The sequence below is a fragment of the Patella vulgata genome, chromosome 2 (genome assembly GCF_932274485.2).
Source record: "Patella vulgata chromosome 2, xgPatVulg1.2, whole genome shotgun sequence".
NCBI classification, from domain to species: Eukaryota; Metazoa; Mollusca; class Gastropoda; family Patellidae; genus Patella; species Patella vulgata.
Genome location: NC_065880.2, coordinates 15,996,917 through 16,018,058, shown reverse-complemented (window position 1 = coordinate 16,018,058; position 21,142 = coordinate 15,996,917). Strand labels below are relative to the sequence as shown.

General features: G+C 35.3%; 1 protein-coding gene across 1 annotated transcript; it reads right to left on the bottom strand.

Moving 5' to 3' along the window:
- Positions 1-2,455: 2,455 nt before the first annotated feature.
- Positions 2,456-15,628, bottom strand: LOC126810847 (sodium/potassium-transporting ATPase subunit beta). Its single transcript, XM_050536157.2, has 5 exons — positions 15,235-15,628; positions 13,740-13,850; positions 11,360-11,535; positions 10,642-10,743; positions 2,456-6,541 (listed from the first exon to the last, which is right to left on the bottom strand). The coding sequence occupies exons 1-5, from the start codon at positions 15,515-15,517 to the stop codon at positions 6,278-6,280; spliced, it is 936 nt and encodes a 311-aa protein (XP_050392114.2). The 5' UTR covers positions 15,518-15,628; the 3' UTR covers positions 2,456-6,277.
- Between the last annotated feature and the right edge of the window lie 5,514 nt (positions 15,629-21,142).

The window sequence follows — 21,142 nt, the reverse complement described above, 5'->3', positions numbered from 1 at the left end:
GGTTGGATGGCTGAATGGTTAGCGTGTGAAAGTTGAGTCATAAGGTCTGTCACTGAGTCAACTGCCGTGGTTTCGTTTCCCCAGTTGTATGTGACATGGAGTAGGGTCACCTATCCAACCTCATGGGTTTTCACCGGGTCCTCAGATTTACTCTCACTACTAAAGACCCCTACACGCAAGCGAATTATTGAAATAAAATAGAACCATGTTAGTCCTGAAATGACCTAGTTTGTGTCGAGTGGATGTTAAACCCCATTTCTCTGTCTTTACAATAAATGATGATAGAGTATGTGTGTATATAATATATACTGTAATACATAAAATTTGTATAATTTCATGGTTTACAGTTTGTTTAGTCAGCAGATGTTTAGTCAGCAGATGTTGTAAATAATTGTAAATATCTGTAAATAAATTTATATAATTAAAATAAGTATTAAAATAAGTCTTTCTTTTAAAATGATATCAGTGCAACAAAGAAATTAAATGATTATTATTCAAATATATATCAAAAATTTCTAAGCACAGAAATAACTGTTTTTGGGGATGGTCTTTATTATCAAAACTGGGTATTTACACATGGATGTCAAGAAGGGAATAATTTGGGTTAAACGACTGGCAGTTATAAAACTTATTATGGCCACAAAAAAAAATATACCGCCGCATCATCAAAGATTGGACGCATCACACGTTTTTTTGGTTTTTTTTAAAAAAACAAATGAGAATAAAAACAAAGTCAATAATTTCAGCTCATTCAAAGGAAGTAACTCTATTTAAAGTTTCTTGATTTTTACCTATTTTTTGTTCTAATTGATAAAATTTTGAGTGTTTCTTTAAAATGAAAAACCAGCTAGATTTTGACAAAATAAAAACCAAAAAGGAAAAACTGCCCTCTGGCATCAATTTTGTTAAAATGATTGTTTTTGAACCAGAATATTTATTTTGTGTGGCCTGACAGTGACATACCTGGCTTGTTTTGTTATTTTATAATCTCATTCAATCTGTGTTTCCCCTGATCATAAGAAATATATTTATGTTTGAAATACATGTCCTAATTTATTTTGAAGAAACCACCTATCTTTATAGTTGTTCAAATGGCTTTGCTTGATAATGACAAGAGAAGCCTAGTTGAAAATGTTGCTCAGTAAAGAACAGTAATTGTATTCCATAGAATTTTAAAATACAGATGTGACGTATGTTGATGTTGACGTACCATTATTTCCAATACTAGATGAAATATTGGACTTGCGTGACGTATTTCGTTGAAAAGCATGTGAGGGACAGTGTCTGTATTTTAAGTTAATGATCTTGAGCTAAAGACATTGCGTAAATATTGAACGCCTCGTGCAGTATCAATATACTCCTTAATGTCTCGCTCTCGACCATTAAACAATACATATTGATTAAAGAAGAGATTATTTATTTTGAAGATAATTCGTCCTTTAATCTGGAGCTAATGGAGATGTCACAGGGTCTGCATTAAATTGCATACTATCAAAGGGGATATTTATAGACCGCTGGTTCAATATTTCTATCTGTAATTCTAAAATGTGTTTGCAATTATGTCACACTACATAATGGGACTGATAGAACTTGATTCTGTGTCCTCTCATGTCAATTCAGATTGTTTCAGACTTGCCATACAGTATGCCCCAACCAAAGGTAAATTGTTCAGGACTTGCCATTGGGCACCCCAATCAAAGGTAAATTTATTCCGGACTTGACATTGAGCACCCCAATCAAAACTATGCCCTCAAATTACTTTGACACAAAAACTGATCCTAATAGCCCGTTCAGACGCTTATTTTTAAACCAGTTCATAATCGCTGGGTTTTTTAAGACAGCATCGTGTTGCATTCACACGTACTATAAGCCAAACCAGTTTAACTATTCTGACCTCTTCGGTCGGAGGTTAGAGTTAACTGTGCATGGGTAGCTTCATATTCTTTATTCGGTTCTCACACACTTTCGATAACATTGGCACTGTCTGACCCCAATATTTTCACAGGAATGTAACTAACTGCGTACTGCGCATGCTCGAAGCAAGCTGGAGCTGGGGTTTTTAAGCCAACCCGTTCAGACGGCTAAGATGAACCAGTTTAAAATAAAAAGACAGGTCGCGAGGAGGGGTTTTTAAACTGGTTTATTTGCCCCACATTTGCGTTCAGACGCTTAAGTTAAACTGGTTTAACGATCCCCTGGGTTTTTAAACCAGTTCAACTTAAGCGTCTGAACGGGCTATAAGATAACCATGGTGTACATTAACCGTTATGTGATGAATTAGTGCTGAGGTTATTTCATATGTAATGCGATATGGTGGGGAATACACATGTAATGCACATAGTGATCAGTCTTTAGAATACTGATATTGCACAGAAGAAAACTGGGGGTCATTGCCCATCAAACTAAACAAAATGACCAAGGTTTGTACATTTTCGATACATATAAGATAAGAAAATTATTGTTAAAAATATTTTATCAAAAAAGCCAAGCTCTATAAAAGCACAATGAAAGCAAAACAATGTTAGTTGGCTAATAACTTTCTAGGAGGGGTTTATGATGTAACTTCATTCAGATTTAAAATAATTGATCACTTCACAGATTTTAAAAACTATTCTTAAAGTAGAGCAATATGGCAAAAATAAATAACAGTAAACAATAGTGTTAATAATATACAGAATAAAATAGAAGTAACAAATATACAACAAGATACCATTTATATTTACATGTATACCAATTCAGATGAGAATCTCAAAGTTTGAATATAAGAAACCAGACAAATATTTTAATCAAATCTTTCCATATAAATTCCAGAGATAAAAATCTAATATTTCAGTTATCATATATTATTTGTGACAATTAAAGTAGCATAGTATGACTCATGAGTAGCCAAAACATTTCTACTATAAGTAAATCTATATATTCATTTGTTCGCACTAAGAAACCAAATATTTAAAATCTTAAAATAAATTCATTACTATTTTTTTTTTACAGGAGTTTTAATGATGCTTTTTATTTTATATTTGGTGCATTATTTAATGATTAAATTGACAATTAACGATCATTGGGTTTTATGGGTGTTGAGAGAAGTAATATTTTAACATGAAGAAACATTCTACTCAAAATCAAATCTATATAACACACTAGCAAAGCCTGGGAACTAAACTAATCAATTAAAATTCTTAAAAGTGTATTCTAGACACAACGGAAATTTAATAATATCTATAGGAATAGGAAAAAAAAAATTATCTTATAATGAATGAATTGGCAGCAACAATTTGATGTACAATTTTTCAGTGTACAAATGCATGATTTATCTTTTAAAAAGTTTTTTTAAAGAAAATATATTTCTAGAATGAAACAAATGCAATTTCTCAAATTATTCACATTACACCATATGTAATAAAATCAAAACTATTTTTCAACAATCAAAAATGATTAAAATCAAATGTTATGGTGTTCTATGTACAATCCAATATAGGTTGGTGGAGGCAACAAACATGCCCACCGCCAGCAAAGTCGTCAGATTCTTGCATTTAAGGATGTCAAGAACTCAATGTTACAGTTACAAATGATTTTTTATTAAAGATAGAAAATGGTCTTAGCTTGGTGACAGGGTAATAACTCTGTATGAGGCCAGACTGAACAAATTATTGCCTTGTCATAGGCATCTTATGAGTTGTGTGAAAACCCGAGCAAGTTTTGATACCTCTAGTCTGAAACATATTACAACCAGACCAGACACAGTCACAACAAGATACAACCACAACATCTTTTTGTTTAAAAGAAGTAGAACTATGTCAGCTGTCCTTAAAAATGAAGAAGTAATTCCTCAATATGAATCTTTACAAAATAAGAAAATTTCTAATTATAAACAATGTAAATAACATTAAACCAGAAATATAAATTTATGTATGAGGAAAATATGCATTAAAACAATCTCCAGAACAGAGGCGCTGTCAAGTCACACAACTTTATGTCAAAATTAAGATAGATTAATGCATATTTATTTTAAGTACAGCCTTTTAAACAGATATAAATCAAAATCTGCATTACTTAGTTTATATATACATATAAGAAAGTTTTTTTTACTACCACATTCCTTTTATTTGATTTCTAGTGACAAGTGGCACTGGTGTTGAATTTGCCACTTTGGGGAACTAAAACGTGAAACTTTATTGGAAAATTGATTGAAATGGACTAATATTGAATTCAAATTTGTGTTTTTAAGGTTAAATATTATGGAAAACATTCCAATAAAGGCACAGTTTAGTTTGATTTATATCCATATAATTATTTATAAAATTGAAGGGTGATTTCGGAGAACAGAAAAATAATCAATTCATAAAAAGAAATAACACAAATACTAATTTTTAATACATATGTAAAATATTGTATATAAATATAGAGAATATTATTAAAAGTTGCATATATTATCGAATATTTGATTACATAATAACGATAAACACATTAATAAATTCATTTCATGCACATATAAATCCAGGGGGTTGTTTTCAGGTGTTGAGGAGAATGAAACTCCATCTCCACATCTTGAGCTTAGCTGATGGTGAAATAAACAATCAAAACTATAAGACAAAGTCGAAAAACTGTAATATAATAAACACAAAAACATAATATGCAACACAATCATAGGCGTAGGAGCCGGGGGGGGCAGGGGGGGGGAATTTGCCCCCCCCCCCCAAATTTATTTTCGGGCAATGAAAAATTCAACCTTTTTTTTCTATTAACGTTTAAGAGAAAAAATATAACTAACTTATTTCTATGAGATCCACACTGCCCGAAAAGTATTTTCTCGTCATTTTCTTGTCCACTGCACGCCCGAAAATATGCCCGAAGCTCTCTTATGATATGTATGCCCGAAAAAACGGTATTTTAATCAATGCAACGTTTTGTTGTGGGTACTCTCAACGTTTTCAAGCAAATGATGAACCCTCAACAAAACGTCACTTTAATTAAAATAGTAATTGTGTTCCATATTAAGTTTTTGTATTTATTACGTATGCCAATTGCTAAATGCCGCTCAAAGAAGAAACAGTATTTTGTAAAGTAAATGCATCTTAAAAAACAAAACATTAAAATTCCCCCTTCCTACTCCACAGCAATCGGCTCTAGTGTAGTCTGCCTAAATGATCATTAAACTACTGGAGTTGAAAAATTTAACATAAAATTAAATTGACCAGGACTAAAAAATTGCATTGTAAAGGTAAAAACATTCCGAACCGTCAGAGAGGTAAATCCCTTTATCGATTGCTCTAGCCTGTAGCAACATTTATCGACACACCTTTGCCTATATTTTTAGTATCCGTCCCTAATTGTACAACATAAAATGACTGGGGGTTATTAATCAGATACATGTATATTCAAATTATTAATTTACAAAAGTGATTACAAATAGATATGATATCTGTTTATCTACAATAACTGGAATGTCCATATCCATAGTAGGCCTACAGTGTACTAGGCCCTACACAGTAACCTCTTTATAAAAGTAAAGAATAAAGCACAATATCTGAGGAGATGTTCCATGCTAGATTGATTTTTCCACTTTCCCTATAGAATAGACCTCTCCATAATTTGTATGTTTTATTAATGGAGATATTTTTAATAGATATAGTGATTAATTCTGGGTTTATTGTGCATTGAGGTTAGATTCTTTGAAATATCAAATTCTATGGCATGTAAAATGATTCACAGGCAAGACTGACAAATAAGACAGGAGCTCTGAACAAATCTGTGACATAGACCTTGTTAGCCCACACCCGCATAAATTACCTGGTAAGGAAATTATGGAAGCCATCATTTTATACCCTAATCATCTTGAATGGTACTCACCAATCATTCTAGTATTGTTTGTGCAAAACATGTCCGTTTGTCCAAAATCTAAAATATGCAATAAAATTGTGAAGAAATTCTTGCCTACCCCATTCACAATAATACATTCATAAGAATTCCAAATGAGTGAAGCATCATTAACTGTTTGTATAAAGTGTTCAGTCATTCTAATGACTAAAACAAGTTTTTAATTATCGACTTTGTGGAGAAGAGTTTTTATGTATTTTATCCATTAGGTACCAAATTATCCACTCCTAAAATTTTTACCTCAGTTGAAAAATTACAATAGCTAATATTTGATATGTAATAGCTTAGAAGTAAAAATCCTGCACAACATTATGATGTCACCATAAGAAGAAATTTGTTAAATATTATTTGCAAATTTTGGTACCTAAACGTTTAAAGAGTTTTAGTTAAGACACCAATTTTAGTGCTTATATACAGCAAATGTAGTAGAATAATCATCAGTTTGATCAATATCTATATTTTTAATCCAGGCTCTACAGGTTACCTGTATGTAATGAAAATCAGGTAAGGTGTTGAACTTAATCATAACTAATGGATGGAGGAAATCTGTAGCTCCATTCAAGTTTCGGTAGAAGTAGGTAGGGAAACCTTCTTTTGGGAAGTATTGAATAGGGTCAATATCCCCAATGTATTTACTGCCAATCAAGTCTCTGTCTGTATCTGTCTGAAAAATAGTACAGAAAAAAATAATAACTAGATCTGCATAGCAGATATCAAAGCTTTCATATAAACTGCAAAAGGGATTATTAGAATCTATGAATCAACAACCACTTTGACGGAAGATATTCTCTCGGCTAAAAAATCTTTTTTCTCTCAGCTACGAGAGATACGTAGAATTAAACCGGCCCAGAGCCGACCGTGTTGATAAGAAGCCGCTTATTTGACATTGACACATAACTGAAGGTGAATAGGCCTACCCGTCCAGTTAATACAATGGGCAATCTCACATCGGTCTACTAAAGAGAGGCACATACTAGTCGCCTCCTACTTCCCCAAGACATTTAGTCCAAACCTTGACTCTCATACATATAAACCATTTGGTACTACATGTACATGTATTTCGTACTTATATCATATTAAACCCCTCGGTCGCCGTGTTGAATCACACAGTATTTAACGTTCTATATCCTAACATCTTTTATTTTTACATCATTCAGGTTTTTTTAAATAAGTAATTCTATCACAAATTATAGTGAAGATACCGATCAGTTTTTCTTTGTGTTAATGCGTTCTACATTTTCAAAGCAATGATTCTTATAATGTGCGAGCCGCCATGACACCGGCGGATATTATAACTTTGATAGGCGAGAAACTTCAGGTAGCAGTTGGGTTTCATCAAATCATATAATTATGCGGTACGGCTTCACCTTTATTTCAATGGGAATTGGTTTATTATATGTGCAGTGCAGTTTTAGGTCAGTTTATGTGTAAATTAAGAGAGCTATACATAGGCCAGTAACCTTTTTGTAGTCATTTGACTACTGAAATCAAACCAATTTTACAATGTAGGTAGTGAAAACAAAATGTTATGTTAAGCGTTGTTCGAGGGTGGGGTGGGTGCATAAAATTCCAAGGGTTATTTTTCGTGCACGCCAATATGCACACAGGATTTTGATTTTTCGTCCTACCCAAAAAACTGCACGCAAAGTTAGTTGTCGGGCCTTCGGTCAAGAACCACGGACAAAGGGAGAGAACGTGGACCTCTGTTTTTCATACCATCCAAGCGACTAGGCACTAATCCTTGTACCATGGACGAGGGGACAGGCGTTTTTCGTCCCATCGAAACGACTAGACACAGATCCTTGCTAGGCCTTCCATACTTCACCACTGCCAACGAGGAACCACTTTGACCTCGGGTTTTCGTACCATCCGAACGACTAGACACTAATCCTTGCAAGGCCTTCCGTTCTGCACAAATGAGCCACGCTGGCCTCGTTTTGTCGTAACATACAAACGACTAGACAATGTTTCATAATTTAGTCATGTTCGCGTGGGTGGGTTGGCAGCAGAATTGATATGTACATGATAGTGACACGAGTAGGAGGGGAGGGGGGGAGCGGGGTGTACACAAATCACACAAATCAGAGCTTTGTAATACATGCATATACTTGATATACTAAATACACAAATGGCTGAATTTCGAGACATTTCTGGCACTCTTTTAACACATAATGAGAACACTGCATTAATTTCTATATATCAATAAAATATGCCTCAGACTCATTGTATCATATATGATACACTAAATTTCGACATTGATTTTCAGAAAAAATATTGTTTATTTTTAAATTTGAATTAGACTAGTAACAAAATATATTTTCTGGCAGCAAATAGCATATAAATAAAAATAGATTTACTTTCTGATTATTTTTTTTAAATGAAATCATTCCAGGGCTTTTATTGACATTTCAGAAAATGTAGAGTTGGTCCCATGCACTTGAGGCCAGGGTCCTTGAAGTTGTACAGCTGCACCCGGTGACCGATATTTATTTAACTGGGAATAAGTGATAATTCATATTATAGCAGTAAATAATTAAAATATTTCATAGGGATTATAATAATATGTAAGCTTATATCATGTCTGGGTATTACAGGGTTAAAACCAATATTAAATTCCGAAAATCTTTTTTTTTGCTAAAACTCTTTTTTTTTTAATGGTATCAAAATGGGGGTAAAGCACAGAGTCCGGGGTGGTAATGGGCGTATTGTGTCCTAATTTCATGGTTTTCGGACAATCGGTGCTGGTGTCACGGCGAAATTCCACTTTTTTCTCCTCATGGAAGCCGTAAATTGACTTAGAAAAAAAATGACGAAAGGCAGGTGACTAGTACAAACAACTTGAACGAATGCAGGTATCACCTTGAAATTTTCAGGGTACCTAGGTACCAACGTGAAAAGTTGCTCGCCGGAATTTAGTACTCATGGTACCGTTGGTTCCTGTGTAGCGCATGCGCGAATTCAAAACCAGCTAAACTCGAAAACAACCTTGTCGGCACGGAAAACATCAAAGGAGAAATTCGAATTTTTGAAATATTCAAATACCGAACACTTGACCATGATCCAGGCTATTGTGTATGTTTTCAAGCCCATTAATGTGGATTTTTCACTATTTTTCATTTTCAATTCAAAATGGCGTCCATCAGTTGACCTAAATCAAAACTCTACTGCCTACATTTTATGGGCTTTCCTTCAGGGATTTGGAAAATATAATCCCCTTGTCTGTAAGTAAAATATCAAAAAAGCCTTAGCGATATTTCACATTTCAAGATGGTGGCACTTCCGGTTTGGGCTACAAACTCCATTTTTTGTGTACGAATCAGTAGTGTCGTAACTAGTAAAGAAATACAATTTCAAGGCAATAGGACCTATATTTCGTTGATTTTTTTTAAAACTTTGATCCTTAATTTCATCAAGGGGAGATAATACAGAAAATTTCTAATGACATTTTTCAAGTTGTATCGGTAAAATCTACTTATATACTGAATTTCATGAAAATCGTGCAACTATTAAAGAAGTTGTCAAGTTGATTTTAACTTCCGGTTCGAAATCACAGCGACAAATTTTTGAAATTCGAAAATCCCAAATAGAGGATTTGAAGTAAATGATTCAAGGTACTCAAAGAATTTTTTTTTAGTAAAATAGGTCAAAAAGTCACAAAGTTACAGCAATGTAGGTCAAATGCATTCGTTCGTAAAATTCGGTGATTTTGGATGTGTAAAACGTTTTGAAAACATACCTATTCCAAAGCCACCACCCATTCTTGGGGGAGGGTATGTCAAAGTTTCAGAAAGATCCCACGGTTAGATTCTGAGATATAAGAATTGCAGGAAAAACACAAAAAAAAAAAAAATAATAATAATAATAATAATCTTAACAGAAACAATAAGCTTTCATATGTAATACATATGAAAGCTTAATTATCAAAGCCCTTAAAAAGGCATTATTCAATAGCAGGTCTTTCTTTAGGCCTTAAATGTTATATAAATTATTAATTAGACATTATTTAACACACCAAGACCATAATCAACTCTTGATGCCATCGGTTGCGGGATATTTTCAACAGATTTAAATACGATTGACCTTTCATGATCTAGGGGGATTGGGTGGCCGAATGATTAATGTGTGCACGTTGCATCATAAGGTCCGTCATTGAGTCAAGTAGCGTGGTTTTGATTCCCCGCTTGTACGTGACAAGGTGTAGGGTAGTCTGAAAATATTTTAGTTTTCTTTAGAAACATGTCTTTGATCTCTTTGTGATAAATACCATTTTTTGTGTATAAGAACTTATGAAATGAAATGGAATGGGCTTTAACGTCCTACTGTTCTGCCTTGACTGATCTAATGAAGACAGGCATACACCATACAGTGTGCTATGACTGAAATTCTGCCCAGACAGCAGCACTACAACATGCATGCCAATGTGTACATGGGACCTCAGTTTTCCATCGAATCCAAACAACTAGATGTTGTGCTTTGAACAGGGCGAACCACACCGAAAAATCCTGATAAAGGTCAATACAGGACCTCTAGGTTTGTGAGCCAACTTCTTACTCGAGTCACTGCGGCTTCCAAACTTATTAAAGAAAGAGAGAGAGAGAGAAATGGGGTTTAACATCCACAAACTAGGTCATTTCGGGACTAACATATGGTTTTAATTTTATTTCAATAATTCGCTTGTGCGTAGGGGTCTTTAGCAGTGGGAGGAAACTGGAGGACCTGGAGAAAACCCACGAGGTTGGACAGGCGACCCTACTCCATACTTACTGTTCCTTCACAAGATATACCAATATGATCTGGTGACCATCTATCACCCAGAGTAAACTTTACTTCATCTTTTGTAAATGGTTCAGGTTTCACATGAGCTGGCTAAAAATACATTCAAAATATTACAAATTCTATAGCTTGGTTATTAAATGGTTATTTTTCGACAATGTTAAACTAAGAGTTGCCGGACAACAAACATCAATTACAAGGTTTGACATCAATTTTGAAAAAAAAAAAACCCTTCAGTTTTCCAAGTTTTAAATATGAAAATAATATAATTTTTCTATCTCATAGACATAAACTTTCTCAAATCTGATTAAATAACACATCCTATTTCATTTCGTTTTTTATAGTTCAAAATTTTGTTTCACTTGTCTTTAATAATACTACAGTATGGATCTGGAAGAATTGTTTTATTACCAGCAATTTGGTTGAAGTGAGGGATATGCCAATGAAACGGTCTGTTACGGCGACTTCTTGGCATGCCATGCACAGAATTGTGGGTAAACCACTAGAAATGTCAATGCTGATTGATTAATCAATATCTCACGTCACAGGGTCAAAAGCCGCTCGGTTGACACATGATGCAACCTTCGAGTACAAGTTGTCAGATCTTCATCTAGTGTAGGCCATCGAAAGTATAAAAAAACGAAATGAAATATAGATCTGTATTTTAATCAGATTGCTTCAATTTCAACATTCACATCATTATACTTACCATTTTCAGGACAAAAAGTATACAGGGATTGCCTGCATGGTAGCCATATTCTTTATGAGTCGTACACTGATCACCCAGATCAGCAAGGGTAAATCGACACACTTTATCCCCCGGTGCATAATCTTTGCTACATCTAGTATACACAGAGTTATTAATTTGGTGCATTACATGGTAATCTGGTTAAAGAAATTGATAATTAAAAGACATTCTCCACAAAGCTCTGATATATGTTTACATTGATTAAGATTTAACTCAAAAACTAAAATGGGAAAACATGGATTAATTTGAGCAGAAATTGGTTAAAAATTGGGATTTCCTGATCCAGACTATGTTTCTGTGTGATATTATCTAGTTATTAAATAAAGATATATTAAATACATTATGTAAGAGCTAAATCTGTCTATTGCAGGTCTTTCTTTAGGCCTGAAATGCTATTTAAATTATTAAACACATTATGCAAGAGCTAAATCTGAATATTGCAAGTCTTTATTTAGGCTTCAGATGTCATAGAAATTATAAATTAAATCTTTATTTACACAACAAGCACAAAATCAACTCTGTAGACCTACGGATGGCTTGGATTTAAACAGGATTTAAACAGGATTTCATTGATTGATTAAATTTTTAAATGGCATCGTAAGCTGAGATTAACCGTTACGTTGACGTCATACTCCCGGAAATTTTAGATCAAGACTAAATGATAGAGTGTACGAAGCGAGGCCGCTGTTGATCGAGGACGCATGTCAGTCAATTTGATTGAAAGTTCAATATATACGGCCTTGATATTATGTTTAGTTGTGGTTAAAATGAGAGTTTGGATGTCGGTATTATACGCTCTTTTGTCACTTGCGTTTACAGAAAAACTATGGAAATTGATAAACATCGCAGCTAACACCACCCCAGTTGAATTGCAGCCCCATTGGATCACTGTTTCCTATATTTGTCTGCTTCAGGAGTTACGTAGGCCTACCAGTTACAGTACAAGAAGAGTACACGCAGGCTAACAAGAAGTCGGCTATAATTATGCCTCATTGATTTGGTCCATTCCTTTCAAACTTTTGCTTCTTATCTATATATTAAAGTAGTTAAGTCCGTAACTCAATATCATCCAAAATCTTCGACATTGAAAACACGAATTTTTTTGCAATTTAAATCAGCATTGGTGTTGTGATCTTACCTGGAAAAGATGAGCTTCTGATATCCAATATTTAAGACAAAATAAACATTTTAGCATTGGTACATGAATCGTGTACCATAATGCGTTTCAGCGCCATTTGTAACAAGGTGCTCAAAGAATGAGGCTAGACATATTCCACAAGGCATGTCAAACGGTGATATCATATTCTTATTTGGAGAGCATGCGCAATAAATAATATCGGCGTTGACTGGAATAACCAGACGCTAGAAACTGATCTGCGGTTGAGATTTCTGGCGTATTTCGCCGAACATAACAGATGACAATTCACAGTAAAACGGACACGATTGAATGTAAAACAGTTTATATACATTCATATTACATTATTATATCCGCTGCGACCCATTTGTGTCAATTTTTAGGTCCAAAATATTAGCGATTTAGATCCTTTAAAAGTCTTATTTTTAATTTGTAGTAAAAATAAATGTGATACAAATTGAATTGCAACCCCGTCTGAAATCGAATAGGCTAACGGTACCACAGCCATTGAAAATGTTACTTGATAATCGAGATTATGTAGGTGGAGTTGACGCCTGTCAATCAAACGATCGGCCATTCTCGGAGATGGTGAAGAGAGAGTCGACTCCTATTTCTGGTCAAAAACTACAATGGTGATAACTTCTTTCATCATCTATTTTTGAACTGTTATAGCAAGAATGGCCAACTCTCTATTAAAATCTCCCATAATGTATCTTTAATTAGACATTAAATAACTGATCCAGACCATATAATCAACTCTTGATGCCAACGCTAGCCAGTGATATTTACTGGATTAGGAACCCATTTGCTCAACTTTCATTCATGATTTAATCATGAAATGGATAATCAAGACTTTGTTTTTATCGTACCAACTTTAGTAATGATGATCGAGGCTAGACTGATAATTCAATCGCTAGATTCCCGGGTTTAGAGTGGATCAATTTGACTGAAATTTTCAGCAAATTCCCTTTATATTGTCTAGTTTTTAACTATTATAGTGAGAACTGCCAGCTCTTTATCTAATCTCCCATAATGTATCATTAACAAACTTTAGTACTGGTAGATAATTAGGTCCAGACCAACATGCCTCGCAAATCCATCAAGGATCCTACATTAGTACATGTACCAGCTCTTGTGTAAGCCTAATAGTTTTTGGCTATTTGAATTTGTTTGCACAACATTGTAATATTCTTCATATTTACTCACCAGATAAATATCCATTTAAGAAACTATAGTAATGTCTATAGCTATTGTAGATCATTGGTCGGAATTTAATCAACACGGTTTCATCCATGGGGATTGGATAAAACTGTAGTCCTGAATAAGAGAAAAATATCTGGACTTAAATAGCAATAGTATCATTATATCATAAAAAAATTCACAATTTGTTAAGTTAATAAATGATCTAAGCTACATCTTCCAACACTCATAGCTTTCCTCAGAATAAAGTAATTTGAATGAAATTTTCAAAATATCCATTTTTTAAGATCTATTTTTGAGAGAGAGAGAGAGAGAGAGAGAGAGAGAAATGGGGTTTAACGTCCACTCGACAAAACTAGGTCATTTCGGGACTTAACATATGGTTTAATTTTATTTCAATAATACGCTTGCGCGTAGAGGTCTTTAGCAGTGGGAGAAAACCGGAGGACCCGGGGAAAACCCACAAGGTTGGACAGGCAACCCCACTCCTTGTCACGTACAACCGGGGATTCAAAACCACGCCAGTTGACTGAATGACAGGCCTTATGATAATGTGCTAACCATTCGGCCATCCAACCCCCAATTAATTTTTGAACTATTACAACAAAATTGTCCACCTCTTTATCTAAAATCTTACATAATGTACCTTTAAGTTAGCCTTTTGTTATGTTAAGGCTTGTATGGTAGTTTATTGTTCTTTGAAGCTGCTATTGTATGTGTTATTTATGTTTTGTGATATTATGATGTGCTTTTCTAAACAGAAACATATTAATGTTATTACCATTTCTGTAAAGGAGAGCAATGATTAGAGATGGATGCAATTGGAGGATGGACTTGTGTACCGGTACTTGTCCTTGATACAGTGCGATTATCATTACCAACAATAAGATTGGTTATGTTAGAAGTATGGGAACTTCCACCATGGGGTTTAACACCCACTAGACACAATCTATGTTACTTTGGGACTAACACATGGTTCAATATTATTCCAATAATTTGCTTCCTCGTATGGGTATTTATCAGTGGGAGAAAACCTGAGGACCCAGAGAAAACCCACGAGGTGTCACGTTCCGATATGGAAAAATTGTAAACTTGGAGAAACTAAATATGGGACACATTGCCCTGCCCACAATATCCTGCAAAAGTCACCTAATGATACAATATAGGTCATGTGCACAAATCTAATGAACACTATATATAACAACTGCATAGGACACAACCTCACAACCTTCATATTCATAAAATGCTTAAAAATAAACATTTAAGGCCAAATTACAAATAATGATGTTTAAAAACATCACTATTTGTTGGGGCTTATAAATATATTTTCGTAATTTTTGGGAATATATAAATCTTGTTCTTTGTTAGTGCCAATGCATCTGTTTATTTGTATTGTATGCTTCACCATTGTCGTGTATTTACTATGCAGGTGTGTATAATACATAGCATATTACATTGTTTACATGTTAATATAGAACTTGAAAAGTCCTTTAAAACATACCATTTTCCTTTGACATATATTTATCATACTGTGGTACTTTAGGGGCTGGTGGACTTCCATGGACGGATACAGCAATAACTGAAATAACGATGACTAAAAACAGAATGGCTAAGCCAACAGCTACGAAAAGAAACCATGGCTTCTCACGGAGGTTGTTATAGGTGTTTTTAAACCTGAAAGGTCCACCTTCTTTAGGTCTATAAAACTGTATATTATCAACTTGATCATTATCAAACTCATTAAACTGAGATGATTTCGTTACTGAAACGTAACCAGCCGACATGACAGCAAAAATTATTGAATCCACAGAATAAAGGATAAAGCAGGCTAATATCAAATTAATCCCAGCACACCTGAGTCATTCAGGTAAATACACTGTCGCTCCATCTAGTGTCGGTGACATAAATTAATGGGTGTGGTCGAAAACAACTTGACAATCGTGAATAACCTTAAATGCGCATGCCACCAAAACTGAGTAAAGCTTATATTTTTTTATTTTCAATTTCGGTCAGATATCGCGTCACCTGCATTGATCAAAGGTTAGTTATAAGTGCAGCATATTAATAAGGACAGTTCACAAGATCGGCCACGTAAAACTTCACACGGCGCACCTATTTACGACCGAAGACCGCCGACACGAAAGCCCGAGAATTTCCATCGTGTATCGATTAAAACTACCTAATCGCACTCGGTTAATAAGTGACCAATTTCATTTAAAAATAGAAATTATACAATGTACTATAATAAAGCAGTTTTAATAGTTTAATTATTTTGAGACTATTTTATATTTTGTCGTGCTATCCGATAGGAAATGGGGTTTAATGTCCTACTATACTGTTCTGCTCCGACTGCACTAATGAAGACGGAGTCGTTCTATGTAGGCTATATCAATGACGGGCTGTATTATCTTCAAAATCACGCCCCGAAAAGAAAACACCCAACAACAAACGACAAACAAGCCCCCCCCCCTCCCCGCGCACACACAAAAGAAAAGGCGAGAGCAATAACAAAAGGATATGAATCATGATATATATTATCTACAAAATTACCCTCTACACCCCCTCCCAAAAAAAAACACCCTACGACAAACTATATACACCCCCACCCCCGACAACGAATGCACACATAGATTTTACAACATACATGAAAATTATATAAAAAAAATAATAGATAGGGATTTGGCACCCACTTCTACATACCCCCCCCCCCCTCTAGTTTTGGGTCTGTCTAGTGCTTCAGTATTACGGCATACGGGATTAACAAACGGTACGATTTTAATTCAATAATTGCGATTAATACAATGGGTGAGGTCAGAACAAAAAGTTAGTGCTTAGAGTCTTTAGAAGTGGATTTAAGGGGGGGGGGGGGGGGTAAATGGCCGCGATATCCAAAAAATAGTATATATTCATAGGCGTACGAGACAAGGTGGCAGTGGGGTCGGGAAATCTGCCTTTCGGGCAGACGGGTAAAGTGAAAGCAACGAATTTGTACTGAAATGACTATGGAATAAAACATTTTGTCTGGGGTCACTCTGAGCGACATTTTTCGGGCATCGATTATTATTTGTGAATGCAGCTGAAATAGTCTGTTTGGATGGTTGGAATTCAGGTCGGCATAGAGTTGGATTTCGGTTGCAAACCGATTGGAAACTTTTAAGTTGCCTAATTCAAGAGCTAGAATAGCAGAAAAACGCATTTACGGCTGTTAAATTTTCAAAATTTTCTCTGGAGCGCGAGGTCCCCATTACCCACATGTTCCTGAAGCAACGACTGCGAGTTTCACAACATCTGGGATAAGATGTAAGCAGTTACAGCGAGATCAAGCCTTCTATATTGAAGATGCATTACCCAGGGGTCCGGGTTATAATTGAGGGAGGTGCCACCTGGAGAGATAAATTTTGATGTGTTTTTTCTAGACCCGTTTTTTTTAAAATTCTGAACAAGAATATATGAGGTAAACAGGCTGTATCCTGAGTAAGAGCTTATTTATTCTAAAATTTAGTTAAAGGCAGTTCTTCCCAGTTTGTATACTTTTTAAACTTATTGTTATATTATAACCTTTTCTGGAAAAAAAAACGAATTTCCTGCCATTACCTTTCAGTATATAAGTTTACAAAGGTGTCTACCGCTTGTCATGTGGTCATGACATTTCCCAGGACCATCAAAGAAATAAGCTTAACACATAATGTGTGCTTTTGATGTCATCCTTGATCGTCATGACCAGGTGTGACGACCCAATGTATAGTGTTATAATGAGATTATTTATTTATTAAATGTTTAAATTACGTACAATGCATATTGATGTTGATTTATCTGTTTGTGATATATCAATAAATTTTTTATCTTATCTTATATATTGTTAATAAGCATTTACTACGCTTAATTGTGATTAGAGTTATTCATAAAGCACCTTCGTAGGCTTCTGGTTATTAAAAAATTTATAGGTCTCCGGAAAAGCTTCATAATTTTTTTAAAATAATGCAAGTAAGTATGTCAACATAATATGTTGACATACGCGTAACACGATCCCGAATGTCAATATTACCTGCAACAGGTAAATTTCAACTTTAGTAATTTCCGCCGTTCTCCGTGGGTAGTCGTAAGTTTCCGTCAATAAATAATTCGTGACGCGATTTTAGTTCTGCTCATATTCTAATCTACTTATTATAGTATATTTCTATGAGCAGAAGAAAATGGCCTCACGGATTGTTTATTAGCATTGTGTTAGCATTCATTATGGGATGGCGTGGGATTGTGGATGGCGCCCTAGCTTTGGACCCGGCCCCTATTCACAGCTTCTATATCCGCTATTTGCATGAGCAACAAAGTAAACTCGAGCCAGTCAATCTGATGTACAGGTTAGAAAAAAGATTACACTGTGGGAAAATAAAAATAAATTTTAAAGTTATGTCATGACTATTTTCAACAAGCCAACAGTGAGGCTGATGTCCCCCGCCGAAATAGGAAAATAATTAGAGGACACATATAAATTTATCACAAATTATCTTTTACAAAGTATTGAACAATCAAACAGTATATCTTTACTTATAGTCTAAGCATACAATGTTTTTGATGGAATAATTATAGCATATTAAGGGGAAAACATACTCAATTCGAAGGAGAGTTATTGTGTTCCAAAGTCTCAGCAAATCAAATTGCTTATCGCTCTGCTTAATCTGAGCAGAAAATGCTCATTATCGATCTTAGTCAAGGTATTACTGTAATGAAACTATACACCAAGTTTCATCACTCTCACTTAATTAGAACTAAAGTTATAGTGTCCCAAAGCATCAACCAATCAAATTGTTTATCTACTTAATTAGAACTAAAGTTATAGTGTCCCAAAGCATCAACCAATCAAATTGTTTATCTCTGCTTACCCTAAGCGGAACGGACAGACAAACAGACAGACGGACGAACCCATTTTAATAGTTCCCTGCTTTCTTCGAAAGGCGGGGGACAATAAGCATGAACATTTACTCAATTCGAAGATCAACCAATCAAATTGTTTATCTCTGCTTACCATAAGCGGAACGGACAGACAGACAAACAGACAGACGGACGAACCCATTTTAATAGTTCCCTGCTTTCTTCGAAAGGCGGGGGACAATCAAAGTAGGAGAGTTATTGTTTTCCAAAGTCTCGACCAATCAAATTGCGTATCGCTCTGCTTACCCTGAGCAGAAAATGCTCAATTATCAAACTTAGTCAAGGTATTACTGTAATGAAACTATACACCAAGTTTCATCAATCTCACTTAATTAGAACTAAAGTTATCGTGTCCCAAAGCATCAACCAATCAAATTGCTTATCTCTGCTTACCCTAAGCAGAAAATGCTCATCTTCGAACTCCATCAAGGCATTGACCTAATCAACACATACACCAAGTTTGAACATTCTAGCTCAATTAGGAAGAGAGTTATCGTGCCCCAAAGTATCAACCAATCAAATTGCTTATCTCTGCTTACCCTAAGCGGAAAATGCTCATCTTCGAACTCCATCAAGGCATTGACCTAATAAACACATACACCAAGTTTGAACATTCTAGCTCAATTAAAAGTTATCGTGTCCCAAAGCATCAACCAATCAAATTGCTTATCTCTGCTTACCCTAAGCGGAAAATGCTCATCTTCGAACTCCATCAAGGCATTGACCTAATCAACACATACACCAAGTTTGAACATTCTAGCCCAATTAGGAAGTGAGTTATCGTGTCCCAAAGCATCAACCAATCAAATTGCTTATCTCTGCTTACCCTAAGCGGAAAATGCTCATCTTCGAACTCCATCAAGGCATTGACCTAATAAACACATACACCAAGTTTGAACATTCTAGCTCAATTAGGAAGAGAGTTATTGTGTCCCAAAAAGTGTGACGGACAGACAGACGAACCCATTTTAATAGTCCCCTGCTTTCTTCGAAAGGCGGGGGACAATAATACAGTTTCACACTATACACTAGCAGGATACCCGGCTTAGCCCGGGGCCCACTTTCACCCGTGGCCCAAACTCGCCAGGGGCCCAATTCCGGGGCTTGAATTAGCTCGAGGTCCAAATTCGCTCGGGCCGCAAATTCGTCCGGAGTCCAATTCACACAGGACCCAAATTTATCCGGGGCCCAATTCGTTCGGGACCCAAATTCGCTATGAGCCCAAATTTGTTCAGGGCCCTCATTCGTCCGGGGTCCAAATTCGATGACCTAAAACATTCACGGGGTCGTGCTGGTTAATTTGATATTTCGTCGGGATTTTTCGTTGTCACTCAGTGGTGCCGGACGGAGCACCTGGAAATGAACAGTGTCTAGTCGTTCGGAAGGGACAAAAAACCGTGGTCCCGTGTTAAAGATGTGGTTTATATAAGAATTCGACCTGCTGAATCCATAGATAACAAACTACTGAATCCAATGAGCTTGGGTACCCTCCCAAAAGTGACGACTAACTCCGCTAGCGTCCAATTTCAAAATGTGGTCTCATTTTGGCGGGAAAATCATAAATTTCTCCCTTTTCGAACTGTAATATACTGAACTATATTCTCGTGCTCACTTATTTTAGATATAAACATAAACGTAATGTTCCGACCAAACGGTAGCCTAGACAGCTATATTCACGTTTAGCGGGAAATTTCGATGTTGATAATGTGACGGTGTAATACGTCAGGTTTTCGGAGTCGCCAAATTCATATATTTGAACAGCAAAACGTGCTATGACTGAACGAGACGCCAGTGTGGTTCTCAAATTCGACGTAATAGCTAAGGTTAGGAAACTTTGGAAGAAAATAGTAATGTAAAATCTTCTGTATCTTAAAGAACTAAGAGCACGACTCAAACCAGTTACGGTAAATTCAGGTTTCTCTATGCCTGGAATAACTTGCAAAATTCGATATTTTTCTTTTATCAAAGTTCAAGTTCGTGTGTAGCCTATGTCTCAAACCTTTATAAAATGTTAGATAAAACACGAGTCTTCGATTATGCTAGATCAGAAAGACTCCAGAAAGAAATTCTCGATAGAAAAACCTCGGCTTATCGGCCTCAGTTTTTTTTTGTTATCTCGTGTTCTTTCATAGGGTCTTTCCTTTCTCAGCATAACCTAGGACTCGTTCGTTATCCATTACAGAATGAGTTTTATTACTAAGAACATCTACAAGTAGGCCATAATTTGCCAAACCACATTTTTCGAGCGATATTTTGGATGTATGTACCATGGAGTTGAGGTGTATATGTCAATGTATAGCCTACACCTCTGTGATATATAAGTCAACTGCAGATATAACCTAGATCTAAACATTAGGAACATGTACGTCAAATGTATATTTCAGACGTCAGATGTAGGTAGGCCTATCTTAATTTGTAGGTATATGTCCACACAGATATACTAGATAGTAACTCTACATCAATTTCCAAATATTTCCTAA